The sequence below is a fragment of the Penicillium odoratum genome, assembly GCF_028828045.1.
Source record: "Penicillium odoratum strain IBT 22623 chromosome Unknown utg000004l_segment0_segment0, whole genome shotgun sequence".
NCBI classification, from domain to species: domain Eukaryota; kingdom Fungi; phylum Ascomycota; class Eurotiomycetes; order Eurotiales; family Aspergillaceae; genus Penicillium; species Penicillium odoratum.
The window spans coordinates 269,786-287,652 of NW_026643146.1; the positions used below are offsets into that span (position 1 = coordinate 269,786).

Here is a 17,867-nt window from a genome sequence, read left to right on the forward strand (position 1 = left end):
TATTCAACCATGAGATCATCATAGTTATTACAGAGACTGGTTTAGGACTAGCGTGCTCTCCCAGTAGTTACTGCTTCCATTTCTTCCCATTTCTCCTTCCTTTCTTCTCTCTCTAGCCTTGATTTTTCAATATGTAACTAATTTGCATTGGCGACATTCGCCCTATCGTCCACCGTACATAGGATAAGTAGCAATCATCTGGTCATCTGTCGCACAGCCTCATGTGCTCGGTCCATCTCCTCCGATGGCATGTTGACAATAGCCAGATAAAGGACATCCTATGCCTGGTCAGAATAGGGAATTGGCTCGGAAATTTTGGGACTTACCTTTTTCATGATTTGGGCAATTGGTGTCAGAAGACCACGGTCATGTCTCTGGTCCAACTGGGACCCTCTTGCAGAGAAGTTCCGACCTGCAGAATATAGCTCGTCCCTTGAAGAACACCGCGGACTGCGAAAGTCCCTCGCTTGAGCTATGGCATCTCTCAAGCCTAGAGAGCGTCCATAGGGTGCATGTGGTGCCGGGTTTGAGGCAGATGCATCCTGATATTCGTTAGGGCAATGACGCCCAACACGAGACCTCTCAGACTTGAACGTCTGCAACTTCTCCATGCTGAGCTTCCCGCCAGTTACCAAGGCAACTGGGTCACCGCTACTCGCGGGGTGGTTGGGATCGGCATATCGTGAGGTGAAGGTAGGCGCGGGACCCTGAACCAAAAGACTGTCTGGGTTTTCGGCAATCTAATAATCCAGGTATGTTAGAGAATATGTTCACAACAGTCAAAGGACAGAAAGCTTACAAATTTAGCCTGGGCTCTCTTATCCATATAGTTGGCCACGAATTGGCCCTTTTTCTTCAATTTGGACAGCTTTTTCTCCGCGTTTGGGTCGGAGACTAGTTGCTCGATCTCGGGAAAAACAAGAGGCGCGACCTGGGGGAAGATGTTGCCATAGCCTTTGCCGTCAGAAGACTTGAATTTGTGCTGAAGGCGTCCTAGCATATCGGTGCTACCACCGCCTGTGGCCCGAGAAATTAAGGAATTGAGATCGACCGTTGTAGAAGGTGCATCAGCCAGCTCCGGATTCCATGTCATAACAAGACAGTACAGCCCACGAGGTTGAAAGAACCCCCTATTGGCTTGATCAAAAAACGAGCTTGTCCTGTAGATCAGATGTCAACACAAAGTGGCATAGCTTGTGGGTGCATATTTCTGTTCTTACTTTCGACGACCCTCGGCCGCAATGGCCATTTCGGTGGCAATCTGAATCGCAATCGAAACAGCAATGCCAGTCACAGAAGGTAGCCACATGGTTCCAATGGAAGCCAAGTTGATCGCCCGGAGCCAAGGCTGCGCTTGACAAGCCTTCTCGGCGGTGTTGAGGAAGTCCATGAACATGTTCTGGTCGATTCCACATTCAGCGAGAGCAGGGGCATAAGCCCGAATAAAACCACGATCACGGGCCTTGGGCCTGCGTTGAGGGAGGACCACTGGTGCTGAGAGTCGTGGCTGTGGCAGGTTCTCGTTCGCGGTATAAGGTGGCGGTAGATGTGAATTTGCGAATTGATGTGCAAGGCTGGCCTCATCAATCGGCTCCGTCTCGGTATATTTTGGCGGGGAGGTTTCCCATTCAACTCCACGCTCATGCCGAAGCTCTTCTTGGGCTTCATCCAATGCCCACTGCTCTTCTAACATTCTAGCTTGGTGTTCAGTCCCTTCGTTATCTTGACTTGAAAGCTCGTAGGTGGAAACTTCCTCTGAATGATTCACCCTCTCGGTGTTGGCTGGGGACAGATTGTCTTCTTGACTCTGCCTCTTTGCCTTGTGGGCCGATATACTCTCCGACAGAAGACCGATACCTGCCGCAATACCTTGAAAGGCTTTGCGGCTGATGGGCTGGCGTTGGGTGCTAGCCATAGCGCCAAAGGTCAATGTTATGGATAGGTCTCAAGATTTAATGATAACGAACAAACTTGGAATGTTGAAATAAAAGCAGAAGGGCACGACATCTAATATATAACCCATGGGTATCAGAGTCTGGTGGCTATGCTTATATGAAGTAGATCAAGAGTGGATCGTAATGAATCAGTTGATTGGCTGATGTCATCCGCATCCTTTACCCGATCGGGTGAGTAGTTCGGGGGCTTAGTTACTTGTACCAGTGGATTATCTCTTCCAAGGTTCCGTTGATCCAAGAATTTACAGTTATCATGCTGCCTGAATGCCAATCTGCATCAAAGAAATGACATAGACAAAGATTAGTCTTCAACCTTTGGTTCAATTAATTCTAAATGCAATGTATAACCAGAGTGATAAGACACAATTCTAGTAATGTTGAAATCGGTAATACAGTACTAGCTAAGGATCCTTACATTATAAACGGGACATACCTAGTGGGTATGTTAACTTCTGATTTTTTATATTCTTGCACATATACAGACCTTGATTAGTAGGGACTACAACCCAATTTAAATCAGCAATAAACTAAATGGGGAGTTCTAGATCGTAAACCCACCTACGAACTATAGTGACTTTGAATTTTGATGACTGTATATCCCCAAGATCCATTAACGGCATATATGATTCATATTGCATCATCAAATCAGTGTATGCACTAGTTTAACTCCAGCCTAGCAAATTCCATCTCTTCTATCATCCTGGTAATGGACTGTAGTTGACATTCGCCTCTGCTACGATGGGTTCACCGCCTTCTGGAATTGTGATCTAGAGGTCATATACCAACACTGATGTGCTCATTGAAACCCCAGGTTTGAAAGCTCCCAGGGTTTGTGAATAGGTATTGATATTTGACTATCCAGGTGTCATTTGAGTATAATTTTCAACTGGTAGCTATGTTCAGAGCACTTTGGGTATAATCCTATATGTCCCCCGGATATGCAGGTAACCTCAGGTGCTCGTTTCTCAGGTGCTCGTTTATAGGTGAGATTTTGGTCTCAATCCACTCTTGAAAGAGATCAAGTCGGATAGTCATTTACCAAATGGTTTGTATCATATTCTGGGAATCAGAATCCTCGGTTATGAATCGGTCCTACTGTTCATCCGCATGTCAGGTGATCGGCCGCGTGTGTCCGGATCTTTTACATGGCAATTTCCCCTGTGTTAAGTAAGTGGATGGGGCGAGGATCCATCTTTTCTTTGCTTTTCAGATTACGCCTAATTTGCTGTGATGGGGCGTGTGGGTTCAATCGGCTAAGCCAGGGCTTCTCCAGGTGGCGTGTAGTGGGCCATCGAAACGGAATGAGGGCGTAATTCAGTTTTCCTTCATTCCTTTTACAGAATAACAAAGTTCTGTATGGTGCATGGGCCCTACATGTCGGCTTAATAAACACGGGAAATGATCTTATTACTAAGGGAGTAAAGTGTGGAAGATTTCTCCATAGAATGAGAGAATAAGGGAAGACTAAGAAAGAGGAAAGTAATGCCAAATAAGATAGAACTAGAAATTGAAAATTGGATATTGGAAACGAGAAATAAGAGCGTATTCAATTGTATGATAGGAAAAGTCCCCTAATGTAGTTCAAACTCGAGTTCAAAGAGAATGAGAATGATCGACTGTTACGTTCTGTACGTTCCCAGAGTCCCAAAAAGCCCCAACTCTGGCTCGGGTTCCATCATCAACTTCAACCTCTATCTTCCCCTTATGTCTTTTCACCCAATGATTCGCAATTTTTATTCTGCGTCATCTTGATATTCTGCATATTGTTCCTCGGAACGGAGAAGAAGTGAAAATTTTCTACATTGGAGAGATGCATCGGATCTGATCTCATCCCCATTTTCCGACCGCCTCGTCATTGTCACGTCCCCCCCCCCCCCAGAGCCCAATCCCTTTCGACTCTTCGTACCAACCTGCTCGATCCCGGTTTGATCTCAACGGGCCAGTCTATCTGGCCGCGTGTATTCGTCACGCCGCGAAGACATTATCCTCTGTCACCGCCGACAATCGGTCGTGAACGCCCTCTTCTCCGCGTCCTGGGACCGTTCGTGTGACGGACGAGACTGATCCGTACACAATGTCCACGCCGTCCACAGCTACTGCAACCCATCCATCTCACCAGCGATACGGATATCCCCATTCCTCATACCAGGCGACAACTTATCCTGCTCCGACCACCGCAGGAGCTCGCTTGACAAATCCCTATACCTACTCCGTCCCTTCGCCAACCACCGCTCCGACCACCACCCTCCCCTACAACCCTTCGGCTCGAGTCGCGCCGGCGACGTCGAACCCGTCAGGCATGGCTTCCCATCAAAGTGCATCCAGCGCGGCCCCTTCGCAAAGTGGCCGGCGAAAGCCCGATTGGGGCGAATTCTACAAGAATGGTATTCCCAAGGAGGTCATCGTGATCGATGACAGTCCAGGTCCAGACACCGCAAAGCCCTCGAAGCCTTTACCGGCTCATTCGGCTCCTGGTGCATCGACCGCCCAGCCAGCTGTATCCCAACCTGCCGGTAAGCGGCGACGCACCGGGGCTGAAACGGCCTACGATTTGGGCTACTACGACCGACCCTCCTTTTCCATCAACCCCCAGCAATATGGAGAGAATTCGTCAAACTCGTTATCAACCGATCGAACTACCTCTTTGCACACTACAGCCCCGACGTCACTCGGCTCCCAGGGCAGTTCAGGCGCCAGCAACGGTGTCTACTACGAAGACGCATCGGCTGGGCAAAAGCGGAAACGAACGACTCGGAAGTCGACGCGCGATGAGCAAAAGCGCCGAGAACTCGAGACTGTTGGCGACGCGTTCCTCGAATACATTCCACCACCGCAGCCGGTCATCAAGGCCAAAGATGTCCCAGTGCCTGCGATTCGTGACGTGCGTGAATTGCCTTCTATTTTATGCGCCAGAAAAGCAAGCTAATCCGAATCTCCATTTAGTACGCCAGTTCACGAAATGACAAGTTCGACGATGACGACGGTCATTATATTGTCACTCCTGACACACCGTTGACGGATCGATGTGGGTTCAATATCCACGTAACTTGGCTGCCGATCTGACTAACTTTCTGCTAGACTCTGTGATCAAACTTCTAGGACAGGGCACATTCGGAAAGGTGGTAGAAGCCTATGACAAGCAGCGAAAGGCCCGCTGCGCCATCAAAATTATCCGCTCCATCCAAAAGTATAGGGATGCATCCCGGATTGAGTTGCGAGTACTGTCAACTCTGTCGTCGAACGATAAAAGCAACCGCAATAAGTGTATCCATCTGCGAGATTGTTTCGATTTCCGCAATCATATCTGCATCGTCACCGACTTGCTCGGTCAGAGTGTGTTCGATTTCCTGAAAGGCAACGGCTTTGTTCCGTTCCCCAGCAGTCAGATTCAGAACTTTGCCCGCCAATTATTCACCAGCGTGGCCTGTAAGTCCCAGTCGCTCACATAAAGGAACTAGAATTTGACGCTAACTTCTGCAGTCCTTCACGACCTCAACCTAATCCATACCGATCTCAAACCCGAAAACATTCTCCTCGTCAGCAACGCCTACCAAACTTTCACCTACAACCGCACCATTCCCTCTTCCTCCCACGCGAACCCGCGAAATGCTCGGCAGCGACGTGTTCTTCTTGACAGCGAGATCCGGTTAATCGACTTTGGCTCTGCCACTTTTGATGATGAGTATCATTCTTCAGTGGTTTCCACAAGACACTACAGGGCACCTGAAATCATCCTTAACCTGGGCTGGAGTTTCCCATGTGATATTTGGAGTATTGGATGCATCCTGGTGGAGTTCTTCACGGGAGATGCATTATTCCAGACCCATGACAATCTTGAACATCTGGCAATGATGGAGGCAGTGATCGGGTCCAAGATAGATGCACGGTTGATTCGGTCAGTCATGGCAGGACGCGCGGGTAACCACAACTCAGCCGCCAAGTAAGTCCCTCTTCGAACGGATACATGATCCTTACTGACTTGTTTAGATACTTCAACCGCACCAAATTGGACTATCCGAATACCGAAACCACCCGGGCGTCTCGGAAGTATGTTCGTGCAATGAAAGCACTGACTGTATGTTCCTTCTTCCATTTCTATCACGGGCTTTTTACTAACGTGCCCAGGAATTCATTCCTACCAACACCCCCTTCAACCGTCAATTCCTAGATCTGTTGCGCTTGATATTTGTGTACGATCCCAAGCAACGAATTTCAGCCAAGGATGCATTGAAGCACCCATGGTTCAAAGAGAGCATCATTGATGACGGCACAGAGGCATATAGGATCGGCATGGGGTTGCATCGCACTGCGCCTCGCTAGTCCATGTCTTTTTGAGCTCTTTTGCGCCGCACCAGGCTTTCGCGCGTATCTTCCGGGGATCCACCGGCGTCTCTCGGGTCCGTTATGGATAGATGGTTTATATGTTCTGGTTAATTCTATGGGTGGGAATGGGATGGTGTTTTCGCATTAGGAAAATGATGCTTACGATGTGTTTTCTCTTTACCTTTTTATCCTTTATCTTTGTCTTTTTACCGGTGGCGTGCGTCTTTTAAGGGCTGTTTTTTCTTATGAACATGCACAATCCTGGCTTGTCCCTGAACCCCTGTACCACCTGAGCAGCCAGGGCACACTTTTCTCACCTTTTCCTTGTCCTTGCCCTCCCCGGTTTAGCATTTTGCACGACTCAATCGTGATCCTTATATATCATTCATTCCCTTGCAGTGCTGGATGCTACTGCCTCTCCACTTCGATTTATTGTTTTCGACCCATGTGGGGATTCCTTGCGTTTCTTATACCATGTTTTGTGGCGTTTGTACTGGAGACAGTGTATATAGGCATTGGCCCTTATCTACCCAACTCCATTGATCCTTGGACTTTGGGTTTACTTGACCGTATAGCATATCTTACCGATGCTACGGTTCAACTCATCAAGTGAAGAGCACTTGAAATGTAATAAAGTTAGTATAAAAGTGCTGACTGAGTCACTTTCAGATTTCGATATTTCCCGTGAACGACCAACTTAAACACTTTACACTTCATACTCAACCCCTCGGAAGTGAATGACACAAACAATCTTGTAACAACATGAGTACTTCACAGTTCAATATACTAGAACTCACCATCCCAAGCTATCACGCCGCCCTCATCCAAGGCAAAACCAGCTGCAGCGAAGTAATACGCCAATACCTCGCTCGAATCACCCAACACGACCCCACCCTCAAGTCACTCATCAGCATAAACACCAAAGCCCTGGATACAGCAATAAAAAAAGACTCAGAAACTATTCACCATCTCCAAAACAAAGTCCCACTACCACCCCTCCACGGAGTCCCAATCATCCTAAAGGACAACTATACAACATCAAACCTACCCACGAGCGCAGGGACAAAAGCCCTCCAACACCTACACACAAATCAAGATAGCGAGGTAGTCACTCACCTCCTAAACGCAGGAGCTATAATCCTCGCAAAGGCCAATCTCCACGAACTAGCCCTACAGGGAACAACAACATCTTCCCTCGGCCAGACATTGAATCCGTACGACCTATCCCGTACACCAGGCGGTTCATCCGGCGGAACAGCCGCAGCATTAGCAGCGAATCTGGGACTAGTAGGGTGCGGGACTGACACGATGAACTCACTCCGGTCGCCGGCATCAGCGTGTGGGATCGTAGGGTTTCGACCGTCGACGGGGCAGGTTTCTTGTGTGGGGATTGTACCTGTTTCCGAAACGCAGGATGTTGCAGGGCCGATGGGACGAACGGTTGGAGATGTGAGGATTTTGTATGATGTGATGAGGAAGAAAAAGAGGCCTGAGTTTGTTTGTGAGAAGCCTCTCAGAGTTGGGGTTTTGGATGCTTATTTTGATCTCGATCTCGATGTGGGGTGTTCTCAGGAGGTCATTGCTGAAAATATCATTGTTCAGCGTGTTGTTCGCAATGCGCTAGATGTTGTTCAGGGTGGATTGGATATAAATCTTGTTCCTGTGGACTGTGATCCGACATGGGCTCTGTCTAATCTGCTTGCCAATGCAGATACACAACCTTTTGAATTTAGAGATTGTCTCGACGCTTTTCTCCAGTCTCCGTGCATCTTATCAACGCCATATCGCTCGCTTCAATCTATAGCGGAGAGTGGGGAATTTGACAGAGAAGCAGTGACGGAAGTCTTCTATGCTGCCCTTCAAGAACCCGATATATACTCGCGCACAACCAAGGAGTACCAGTCTCGCCTTGGAACGATAACAGCTCTGAAAAAGTCCGTACGGCAATACTTTCATAAGTATAATATTGATGTGATGGTATATCCACACCAGCGACAGTTAGTTGTCAATGTTGGAGCAACGAGACAGCCGAATCGCAATGGTGTGTTGGCTGCTGTAACTGGGAACCCTGCCATTTGCATTCCAGGTAAGCTTTTGATCTTCTGAGTCCAAATTGAGACTAATTGATAAAGCCGGCTTTGGTCCATCTACTGCATCGGCGCCTCGGGGTATTCCTATTGGGATAGAATTGATGGGTCGACATGGATACGATGATGACCTGTTGGATGTGGCAGCACGGTTCGAACAAATCCTCCGGGCAAGAAAGGCACCACTTTGAACTGAATCAGATGATAGAATTGCAATGCTAGGCTTTAAATCACGTATATACCTAGGAAAATCAAATCTATGCAAAAAGCAATGCATCCCAAAGGAAAAAGAGTATCTACCTGCATGCAAATGCAGACGCTGCAACGCCGGTGCTAAGAAACATCAATATTTACATTCCACGGTTGAACTCGACCATGCCGTCACGGCCACCACGGCTGTGGAACTCTTCCTCAAGGCTGCTGGCACTGATAGCCTGGCGCTGGGGGAAGGCAGCCAAAGCCAGAGGCAGGGCGAAAAGGGAAGTAGTTAGGACCAGACCCAGGTTGACGGGCATGATCATGCGGGGGCGAGAACGGAGCCACTGGGTCTTCTCCAGGCGGACAAGAATCAGAGGGGGAAGCACCATGATGGGGGTGGCATTCAGGATACGGCTGATGGCTGTCTCGCCAACGGCGATGGTGGCAGCCTTCTTGCTCTTACCCAGGCTCTGCAGGGGCTCGGCATCCTCTGACTCCTCGCGCTTGGCACGCTCGGCGTCCGACAGGACAGGGTAGACGTCAATTCCCTGGCGGATCTCCTCACCACGCATGAGGAAGACGTTCAAGGCACTGGCACTGGCGACTGCGGCGAAGGGGACAAGCCGTGAGAGGATAAGGCGGGTATTGGGGGAGATGCCCTTGAGGCGAGGGACCAGAGCGTTCAGACCCAAGGCGACGGAGCAGGAAGCGGTAACCGCCATGCAGTAGGACTTGGCGATCTGGGAGTAGGAGAGGGGGGTTGACTTGTTCGCGTTGGCATTGTTGATCGCAACATTGAGCGACTGATTACCGATTTGCCAAAGGAGAGTTCCAGAGGTCTAGAGGAGGAGCACATTAGTTTACTTCGGGAGACTTATGGATCGGTTGACTCACACTGAGACCCGGGGTAAGCATACCCGCCGTCACAATCAAGTTAGATAGGACATAGCAGGACATGCGGAATGGCAGAAAGACAGGTTCCCCAGTATCTACAGTGAATTATATTAGTGACCAACTTCAATGTTTCCCAACTGCTTCAAAACATACCAGGGTGCAGGGTGGAGTCGACAATCTTCTTTGCGTTCCACAGATCCGGTGTCATGAAGGGGATCTTGTTCTGTTTGTACTGGGCAATTACGCCCTTGGCTTGCTCCAAGCCAGCGGGTCCTGTAAGGAGTGTGCTAGTAGCACATCAGCAGTTGTTTATACGAAGTGGCGATGGTAGGACTCACCGGGGGTCTGAAATGTCTGCAGCATGGCGAACTCGTCCCCAGTAGGTGGTCAAGTCATACTGGGAGACTGGGAGATCACGGGAGCCAGGGATTGAGGCAGACATTGTGCAGACCAAAATGAGTGGAGTGGTAGCAAAGAGGCAAATGACTCCGTTTTCAATTTTGCGGGGAGTTGGATTCTTTCTTCAGGAACCGATAAAAAAAGGCGGTGAAGTGGATAAGGGTGGGCGCCAATGAAAGTCTTTAGATAAGAAAATCTCGGGAGCGCTTGCCGATAAGGTGCAGGGAATCGGGACCAGATCTTACACGTGACTTATAGATCCCGGACCGGGTTAATCACTGAACCGGGTTTATATGCGGAGTCTTAATTGTATGAAATGATTTCTATTGGATCCCAAATTCTAGGGACCATATGAATAAAATGGGATATGTTGGTAATAGTACAAAAAGTACATAGGTATCATCAAAAGGGCAACAAAAAGATTAGGGAATACAAGGCAGGGGCCGGGCTGATGCAAGAACAAAGGAAAATGGGGTCGTCAATATACATCAGTATACAGTTCAACGGGAGCTTTGCCGGAACCGAAAAGATTTATGCGCTAAAGGTGAGGGGGGACCGCCACCGGGCCCGTAGCCCGATCGAACATGCTGTCGGGATGGGGTTTGGTCACAGAGTCTGCACACGTAAAAAGAGGGGAGGTTGGCTCGTTCCAACCCAACACATTTGGTGTGAAGCCAGTGGGCACAGGATTCGCTAGAAATACGTTAAGCGAGTGGTCAAGTAAGGAAATTGTCGGAACAACTAACCATTGAATCATAAGATGCCCACCGTTTTCCATCGAGTTACATACGCAGCGAGTAGCATTACTAGGATTGCTGTGGTTGCTATGCCGCTCCGTGTGGGGAGTGGCTAAGTCGGGGTCGGTCACCGTAGTGGGGGAGGCATTGGAGTGTCGAGATTGGATATCAAAGTCACTATGCATGCGAGGGGGCGATGATCGGAGAAGGGCAAATGAATGTGATGAGCGTGTGAGGCCAGTCCCATAGCCAGTAGAGGGCCTTGGGCGGCCACGCTCCTTGAGGACCTGTCGGAGGGCGGCCTGGGCATCACCGCTGTCATCGTCGTCTCCGGGCAAGGATTGGGATGTCACGCTACCCCGTGTATATGTAGCATCGGAGTGAAGCAATGACGAATGCCGCTTGGGGGTTCGCTTGATGGCTTCGGGAGACCCACGGTAGGTGGATCGACTCGAGATATTCCGAGAGGATCCTCCCCAAGGAGACATGCGCCCGGAGTGTGATGAATCAATAGAGGCATATGAACCCTTAGACGGCGGTCGGGATCCAGAATCACTGCGGGCCAGGTTTGGACAATGATTGTTTACCAGAGGGAAAGATGATTGAGACCGAGGCAGGACAGGATATTCTGAATACTCGGCAGGATCGACTTCACTCTCGGTAGCAGAGCCATCAAGATCCATCTCAGTCAGAGGATCTGTCAGCCCCGATGATCCCTCATCAACAGGTTGCATCTCAGCCTTTGCCCTACCATCTCGTCCAATACGAAGCACCACAGACTGAGAGCGAGTAGGAAAAGTAGCGAGTGAGGCAGACCGGGCCAAGGGTGCCGGACGCATTCCTTTCACTGGCGACACTCGTCCTTTTGAAGGGCTTTTGCGAACTCCACTGGCCCTTCCTGCCTGGCTGAGTGATCGGGAGGAGCTCGTCATCGCAGTGTGCGTAACGCTCCTGGTCAATGTGGGACGTACCCTTGGTGTATAATCATCGTCATCTGAAGCGCTAGAGAAGGACCCGAATGCCTGACGGTCTCCATTACCACGCAGGAGCTCTTCCCGTTTTGATTCCTCAATTTGGTGGTGATAAGGCTGTCGCAATCCTCGCAAGGGCTTTCGTTCCGGTGTCAACTGGGGTCCACCAAACCGGCGAGCAGGGGAACTCAGGAACATGGCGGGGTCTTCTGCCTTGGCCACAGGCCGGCGAGGAGAGGTCGAGAAAGGAGCTGGAAACAAGGCTGCATCGTTAGGCGGGGCTGAGAATCCAAATCCGCTAAATTCTGGCAAGTCCATAGAACCATCAATGGATGGCAGTTGTGGGATTTGCGTTTTCATAGCGGTTTTCGGGGTAGATTTCGGTGGCTGTTGGTTGAGATGCAAGCCTGGGAGAGGGATGTCGTTTGGTTGCTCATGCTCCTGGTCCCAAAACAGTCGCTGTTGCGGGAAAAATGGGGAGCGCGTCGGATCCAACGAGGCCAGTTGGAAGAGATCCGGCGACGATTGTAGATTACCAAACATGCGAGGGGACTCTCCTAGCAGTCGGCTGGGAGTCTCCAGGTGGTTTCCCATCCGGGGCGTAGTCCCCCTCCCAACGCTGGCCAGCGGATCAAAGTCGGGGATCTTCCGTCTTGATGCACTGGTGGGCGGTGGTGTCTGCATTGAAGCCGCGGATTTGGCCGAATCCCCGGGCCGTGGACCTTCCTCAGTTGGCTTCATAGGTCGAATGCGCCTGGCGGTATCGGTCTGCTCCAGAATTCTTCCACCATCCTTGAAGTCATCTATGCGGTGGTCGAGGGACTCTGTTTTGAACGGATTGGAGGCACCGAGGCTGAATTTTTGAGGGGATCGTAGGAACTCGGGGCTGGAGGCATAAGGGTCGGCGGTATCCCAGGTGACCCGAGGATCAAAGAAACTTGACTCGAGTTTTGGGGTTGTGAAGGAGTCAATAGCGGCGGTAGTAGGAGTCCTCGTCGGAGTTTGAGGTTCACCGTTTGGATAGCTAAAGCTGAACATGGCCGGGTGGATTAGCATTGCCAAACGAACATAGGGAACAATTATGGAGTACAGGAATCCAGTTACTGCTTAAGGGGGGAGGAAAGCACCCCGCACGAGGGAAGGGAGGGAAGGGGAAGGGGAAGGGGAACATACCTGTGGACAGGGTGATCCCAACTCATGTCAGCAACTTGTTCCCAGCAACCATTGAAGGTTTTAATCTGCCAGGCAACCTTAATGCAGGAATGCTAAAGAGGGTTGAAGGTTATAAGGTTGAAAGAGTCACGATCATTTAGATCTAGAGATAGAGATTTGAGATTGAGATTGAGATTGGAGAAAGGAGTAAAGAAAATGGGGGCCAAAGGTCCAAGCTGGGCTTCGAACAAAAATGTTTTATAGTTCGTTGTTAATCCGGTTGATAACTTTTTCAATGCAAAACTTTGGAGAAAAATTGTTTTCCTTTTTCTCTGTTTGTCGAGCTTTTTTTCCTTTTTTTTTTCTTTTTTTTTTTCTTCTCGCGTGGGGACTTTTCTCTCTCTCTCTTTGGGAGACCAAATGAGCCTCCACCGGTTGTATCCACTATACTCCGGTTTATTTATGGATAAAATTATACGAACGTACCATATACTATACACTTTATACTACAGGGTATAGAGTATAGAGTATAGAGTATCTATGCAAAATCCCGCCATACAAGAAATGCTCCGATTCCTGTATCTATCATATGCCAGCTGAGTTCACTCTAAGGGAAAATACTGCCGATCTAGAACCATATTTGGACCTAAGATCGAGTCGGAGGAGCCGTTCCAAGCTTTCCAATCAAACACGCTTTCGTTAAGTTGAGAGCGGGCCAATCTAACCTATGACGACATTCTCCCCTGAAAGTGGAGTGGAAGTACGAACAGTTAACAACTCGGTTACTTCGTACTCTACCCTGAGTATATGAGAGAGAGAAAAAAGATGCTGACTGATCAGTCTGGCTGTGATCCAAGGAGTCCAACAACCTCATGACTACTTACACAGGGAAGATCCATCTTGTTCTTGTTCCTGCATTGAAGATCACAGCTAATCCGGCCCCTGGCATATGAATCAGGTAAGCCCGCCTGGCGGACCTGGATGGTCCTGCGCTAGCGTCGCTTCACCCTTACTCCAGGTCTCCTGTGATTCGCGCTCGGGTCATTACATTTTAATTGTGGCCTCTATTCTCAGCTTCAGCCTTCATATCATCCGGATATCCAAACGAAGAGGTCTCGGATTCCGACTTTCCCCCGCTCACACCCAAGCTCTGCCAAGTTCTAACCATGGTGCGATCATAATTCCACTTATGGTCTTTTTGCCCGGCTCGGAATCACTTTTCTATTGACCTGATCATAACGGGGGCCCATGGCGACCGGTGGATGGATCATTTTCGGGCGCTTCGGACTGGGCGGAGTCATCGACTAGATGCAGGCCGGGCATGGATCCGCAGCGGATCCTCTCCAGATCTTGATTTCAAGTTCTCCGTACTCCGTACTTGATCCTGTTACTCACATTTGTCCAGTTTGTGTCTCCACTGAAGCTGTGAGCCTGTAAGGTCCGGACTTCAGGCCCACGCAAGCTGTTTCCCGGCCTAGTTTCCCGGTCTTTGAGTACCTTATCTCGCTCAATTACTCGTAAAAGCAAAAGTTGTACCCCGCCTTCAATAAATGGTCAGATCTATTCTTGGATCGTCGGTATCGTTCACCAGTTTGGCTCTTATACGGAGTATATTTTCGAGTATCCGTACCGACCTGGGGAACAAACCTTCAAATTGCAGTGACAATATTGAAGTGTGGGGTAAGGTGATCTCCGTTGCTCCGGCTGCAAGTCTAAATACTTTTTCTCTCTCTCTCTTTCTCTCTCTCTCTTTCTCTCTCTCTCTCTCTCTCGGAATACAGATCTTGTTTGTTTCTTCTGTTTCCAGGCTAACAATGTAGCCGCTTTCTTCTCTCGCAACATATATCGATACAAGACCTGTTTCATGTCGAGATCCATAATCAGATGATTTTCCACTGGTCATTTGCAAAATCATTTGTCTGTCATAAGTGTATACATATATATATATCTGTTCAAGCGGGGCCAGCTTGGATCAACAGTGGACCTTGACATCAGTAGCAAAGAACAGTACATTCACAGTTGATTGTCTATAAAAGCCATCAATAAGAATCTCGAAATTTTGAACCCTGAATTATCGAGAAGTATTGCAGGTGAACATCACTCTTTCAAACATCAATGATTGAAAGCCTGATGCTTCAGGCATGCAACTGCTCCACAGTCACATTGGACGCCACATTCCACAGGCTTCCCAACCAGTGAACTGAAAGGAATCAGACATCAAAGCCAGAAAACCAGTATTTGGTTGGAATTGAGAGCAAATAGAGGAATCAAAAACATTTGCAAGTGAAATTACCAAATTCGCAGAAATAAGCAGCAGTGGACTAGGAGGTAACATTTGCATTGATTGTTGACCCAAAACTCTTTCCACCCTTGTTCTACTGCCGACATCTGGAGTTACACAATCCACCATGGCACCACATACAAAGTCAAAAGGTCATCGCCGGAAGAAATCTTCAGGCCGTCGGCACGGCCGAGCCAAGAAGCCTTCTTCAGACCTCAAACCCCTTGCAAAAGTTCCAGGCTCTCACGGCTCTCCACCCATCTCCAGATCCAAGCCCCTCACGTCAACGGCCTCGAAATCTGGTGTTCTGCCTGATACAGATGACCCACTTGAAGAAGTATGTTCCTGTTCCATGGTTCGGCAAGCAACCAGTATAGTCCAAATACTTACCTTGATAGAACATTTTCGAGCGTGAGCCGATGCCAGACGACTATGTGTTTGTTGCTAGGGGGGATGTGTACATTACCAGACACTGTCGAGCCGATACAAAGGCGTCTAATCGGATAGTTTACCTCGTCTACGTGAGTCAATATACACCTGCATGAGCTTAATGGCCGAAAAATCCTAACCATACACAGGACAAAGCTGCTAAGCGAACCCTGGGAATCCGAGTTCCAGAAGAGATCCATCAAAAAGTATCCGAACTGGCAACCTTGACTGCAGAAAAACGTGCCAGTGCTGTTAAAGCCCGTGATGGGACATTCGTCGCACGCGGCCGAGAACTACTCCGTAGCGAGTTCCCAAATATGCCTAGCGAGACGCTGGAAGTGATCCTGAACCACGCATTTCTCAAGGGATCTGGGCGGGTAGGCCGCACCTCGATGAAAACAGACAAAAGAAAGGCTTCGCTCGCTGTGGAAGCTCATATCCGGCATGAACATACACCCTATGATTCGCTACTTGATTCTGGAGTGGAGCGGTGTGAGGCGCGTGATAAGGTGTGGCCTACTGTTAAAGCCATCAAGAAGACTTGGGAGGGAAGCGAGGAGGCGAAGAAGACTGAAAACTTGGTTTTGCGCTCGCAATTAATAAATGACATTATCGTGTTGGACTAAGGGAATGTGATGTTTAGATTGAGATCGAATGAGTGCCTGAGGCGCTTGGAGTTTGAGCATACAGAAATTGCACTGTACGAATTATGACATAGTCCGACGATGGAAATGAAAATTGAGTAGATCAGGGCTACCTTAATAAAGTCAAGCTGCTTTCTATTCCCGGTTCCAGAACCCAGTATCCTTGGAATGCTATCAAAATAGGAGACTCATTAGTTACCAGATATTTATGCATTGTACTTAGGTAGCGTCCGGGAAATTCATCTTTCGCCTTCACTTCCTTTCTCATACCGACTTCCTACAAACAAATTTCATTTCAGTATATCTTATTTCGAGAGTAGCTTAAGGCTCTACATTTGCTATCATCTACTACCTAGATATCAATATACCAGGGCGAAACAAGCATGTCCAGAATCTTGTCCATCCAACAATTTCAATCTCACAGTCCCTAGCCCTGGCACGCTTCTACGCCATCATAAGCTTGCTTTCGAACAGCTGTTTCATGAGCTCCTCCCTAAGTGGACACAGTTGATGGACTACAGTGAGCAGTACCCTCGTCCACTCAAGAAATAAAAAAAAGACAAAAGACAACGAACGACAACAGAAGACAGTAAAAGACAGAGCAATGTAGCTTCGCTCCGACTTTAACCCCGGGGTAGATCCACTTTCATCTTCAAATGCTCCGAGTCCCATGGCAAGCCAGGAAACCAGTTCAACTCACTCGTAATCATACTCTGCATAATGCTCAAACAAACCCGAAAATCATTGAGAGCAACTAGGAAGACATTCGACAAGCAGACGATCTCCACCCGGAGAAAACCACGAGGGGCAAACTGTGAAGAACAGAGATCTCTACTCGCTCTCATCCCGGGCTTCTCAGGTTCATTGATCCACCTCTGTGCTGCCTCGAAAATTTGGAGAATGGTCATCTGATGGTGGTACCCGACGATATCGATCTTTATGAGATGTCGATAGATTCCAGGGGCGAGAAGGAAGACGGAGTGATGGGCCATTGAATCTCGACTATTGGCACGGATTGCAGATTCATCAATAGGATCTATATCCATGTTGTCAACTGAGAACTGGCCGCTATTCCCTCTTCGGGGACATTGCTGGAACTGGGGCCTATTTGTAGAAGAAGAAGAAGTCACGGTAGGTTGCCATGGGCGTAGACGTTGATGATGATGAGACTGGGAATCTCCACCGGGCGTTCCGTTAGAGTTGGGAAACATCGAATTGAATATGGCTGTTGACTGATGTGTTTGTTACTGAAGAAATCGTCAAGTTCCAATTTCACATCAGAACCTCGGCTGGTGAATTGATGATCAACGGACAAGAAGAGGATGATAGTAACCGATAGTGACTGATAGGTAGGGAGTTGTGAGAAGACACAGAGAAAGTGATGTGAATCAGATAGTTTTGGATGAATTAATGAAAGAAATGTATCTAGCTCCGATTGAAGCGATGAATGAGCTCAAACCAAATATGCATTGAATACTGCACACTTTAGGTCAGGACAAAGATTATACATGTTTGAGCTTCATCCATGCATTGTCTACTCTCTTGAGGGTTGAAACCTGGCGGTTTCACTATCACATGTAGATGAGCCGATGGAATTTTCAAGGTCACAGTCTCTCAGGGTTCAATTTTCAATATATCACTTACAGGGCTTCTGAGATGCAAAATTGAATACTCTCGTTCCAAGACCTTTTGATAAAAGTTCTGGTATAGAGCCTCATCTAACTGTTATGGAATTTCCCAATCCGGAAACTAGGGCTGGCCCTATCACGCTATTCCCGATACGTGATCAAAAGTTCT

At 48.5% G+C, this 17,867-nt stretch overlaps 6 protein-coding genes across 6 annotated transcripts; 3 read left to right on the forward strand and 3 right to left on the reverse strand.

The window, feature by feature from the left end:
• Positions 1-215: 215 nt before the first annotated feature.
• Positions 216-1,915, reverse strand: N7520_004360 (uncharacterized protein; the record flags this gene model as incomplete). The annotated part of the gene is made up of 4 exons (XM_057138294.1): positions 216-278; positions 327-740; positions 800-1,160; positions 1,221-1,915. Coding segments are annotated over 4 exons (1,533 nt in total), but the record flags the coding sequence as incomplete, so codon positions are not given.
• A 2,114-nt stretch (positions 1,916-4,029) lies between these two features.
• Positions 4,030-6,275, forward strand: N7520_004361 (putative protein kinase (Lkh1); the record flags this gene model as incomplete). The annotated part of the gene is made up of 6 exons (XM_057138295.1): positions 4,030-4,836; positions 4,899-4,980; positions 5,034-5,381; positions 5,436-5,895; positions 5,943-6,030; positions 6,081-6,275. 6 exons carry the CDS (start codon positions 4,030-4,032, stop codon positions 6,273-6,275), a joined length of 1,980 nt encoding a protein of 659 aa, XP_056996502.1.
• A 765-nt stretch (positions 6,276-7,040) lies between these two features.
• Positions 7,041-8,556, forward strand: N7520_004362 (amidase; the record flags this gene model as incomplete). Its single annotated transcript, XM_057138296.1, has 2 exons — positions 7,041-8,364; positions 8,411-8,556. 2 exons carry the CDS (start codon positions 7,041-7,043, stop codon positions 8,554-8,556), a joined length of 1,470 nt encoding a protein of 489 aa, XP_056996503.1.
• Positions 8,557-8,715: 159 nt separating this feature from the next.
• Positions 8,716-9,899, reverse strand: N7520_004363 (sideroflexin family transporter; the record flags this gene model as incomplete). The annotated part of the gene is made up of 4 exons (XM_057138297.1): positions 8,716-9,402; positions 9,458-9,552; positions 9,611-9,744; positions 9,796-9,899. 4 exons carry the CDS (start codon positions 9,897-9,899, stop codon positions 8,716-8,718), a joined length of 1,020 nt encoding a protein of 339 aa, XP_056996504.1.
• A 495-nt stretch (positions 9,900-10,394) lies between these two features.
• N7520_004364 (PHD finger domain protein) lies at positions 10,395-12,602 on the reverse strand (the record flags this gene model as incomplete). Its single annotated transcript, XM_057138298.1, has 1 exon — positions 10,395-12,602. The coding sequence occupies one exon, from the start codon at positions 12,600-12,602 to the stop codon at positions 10,395-10,397; it is 2,208 nt and encodes a 735-aa protein (XP_056996505.1).
• A 2,522-nt stretch (positions 12,603-15,124) lies between these two features.
• Positions 15,125-16,052, forward strand: N7520_004365 (DUF2293 domain-containing protein; the record flags this gene model as incomplete). The annotated part of the gene is made up of 3 exons (XM_057138299.1): positions 15,125-15,334; positions 15,396-15,518; positions 15,576-16,052. 3 exons carry the CDS (start codon positions 15,125-15,127, stop codon positions 16,050-16,052), a joined length of 810 nt encoding a protein of 269 aa, XP_056996506.1.
• Between the last annotated feature and the right edge of the window lie 1,815 nt (positions 16,053-17,867).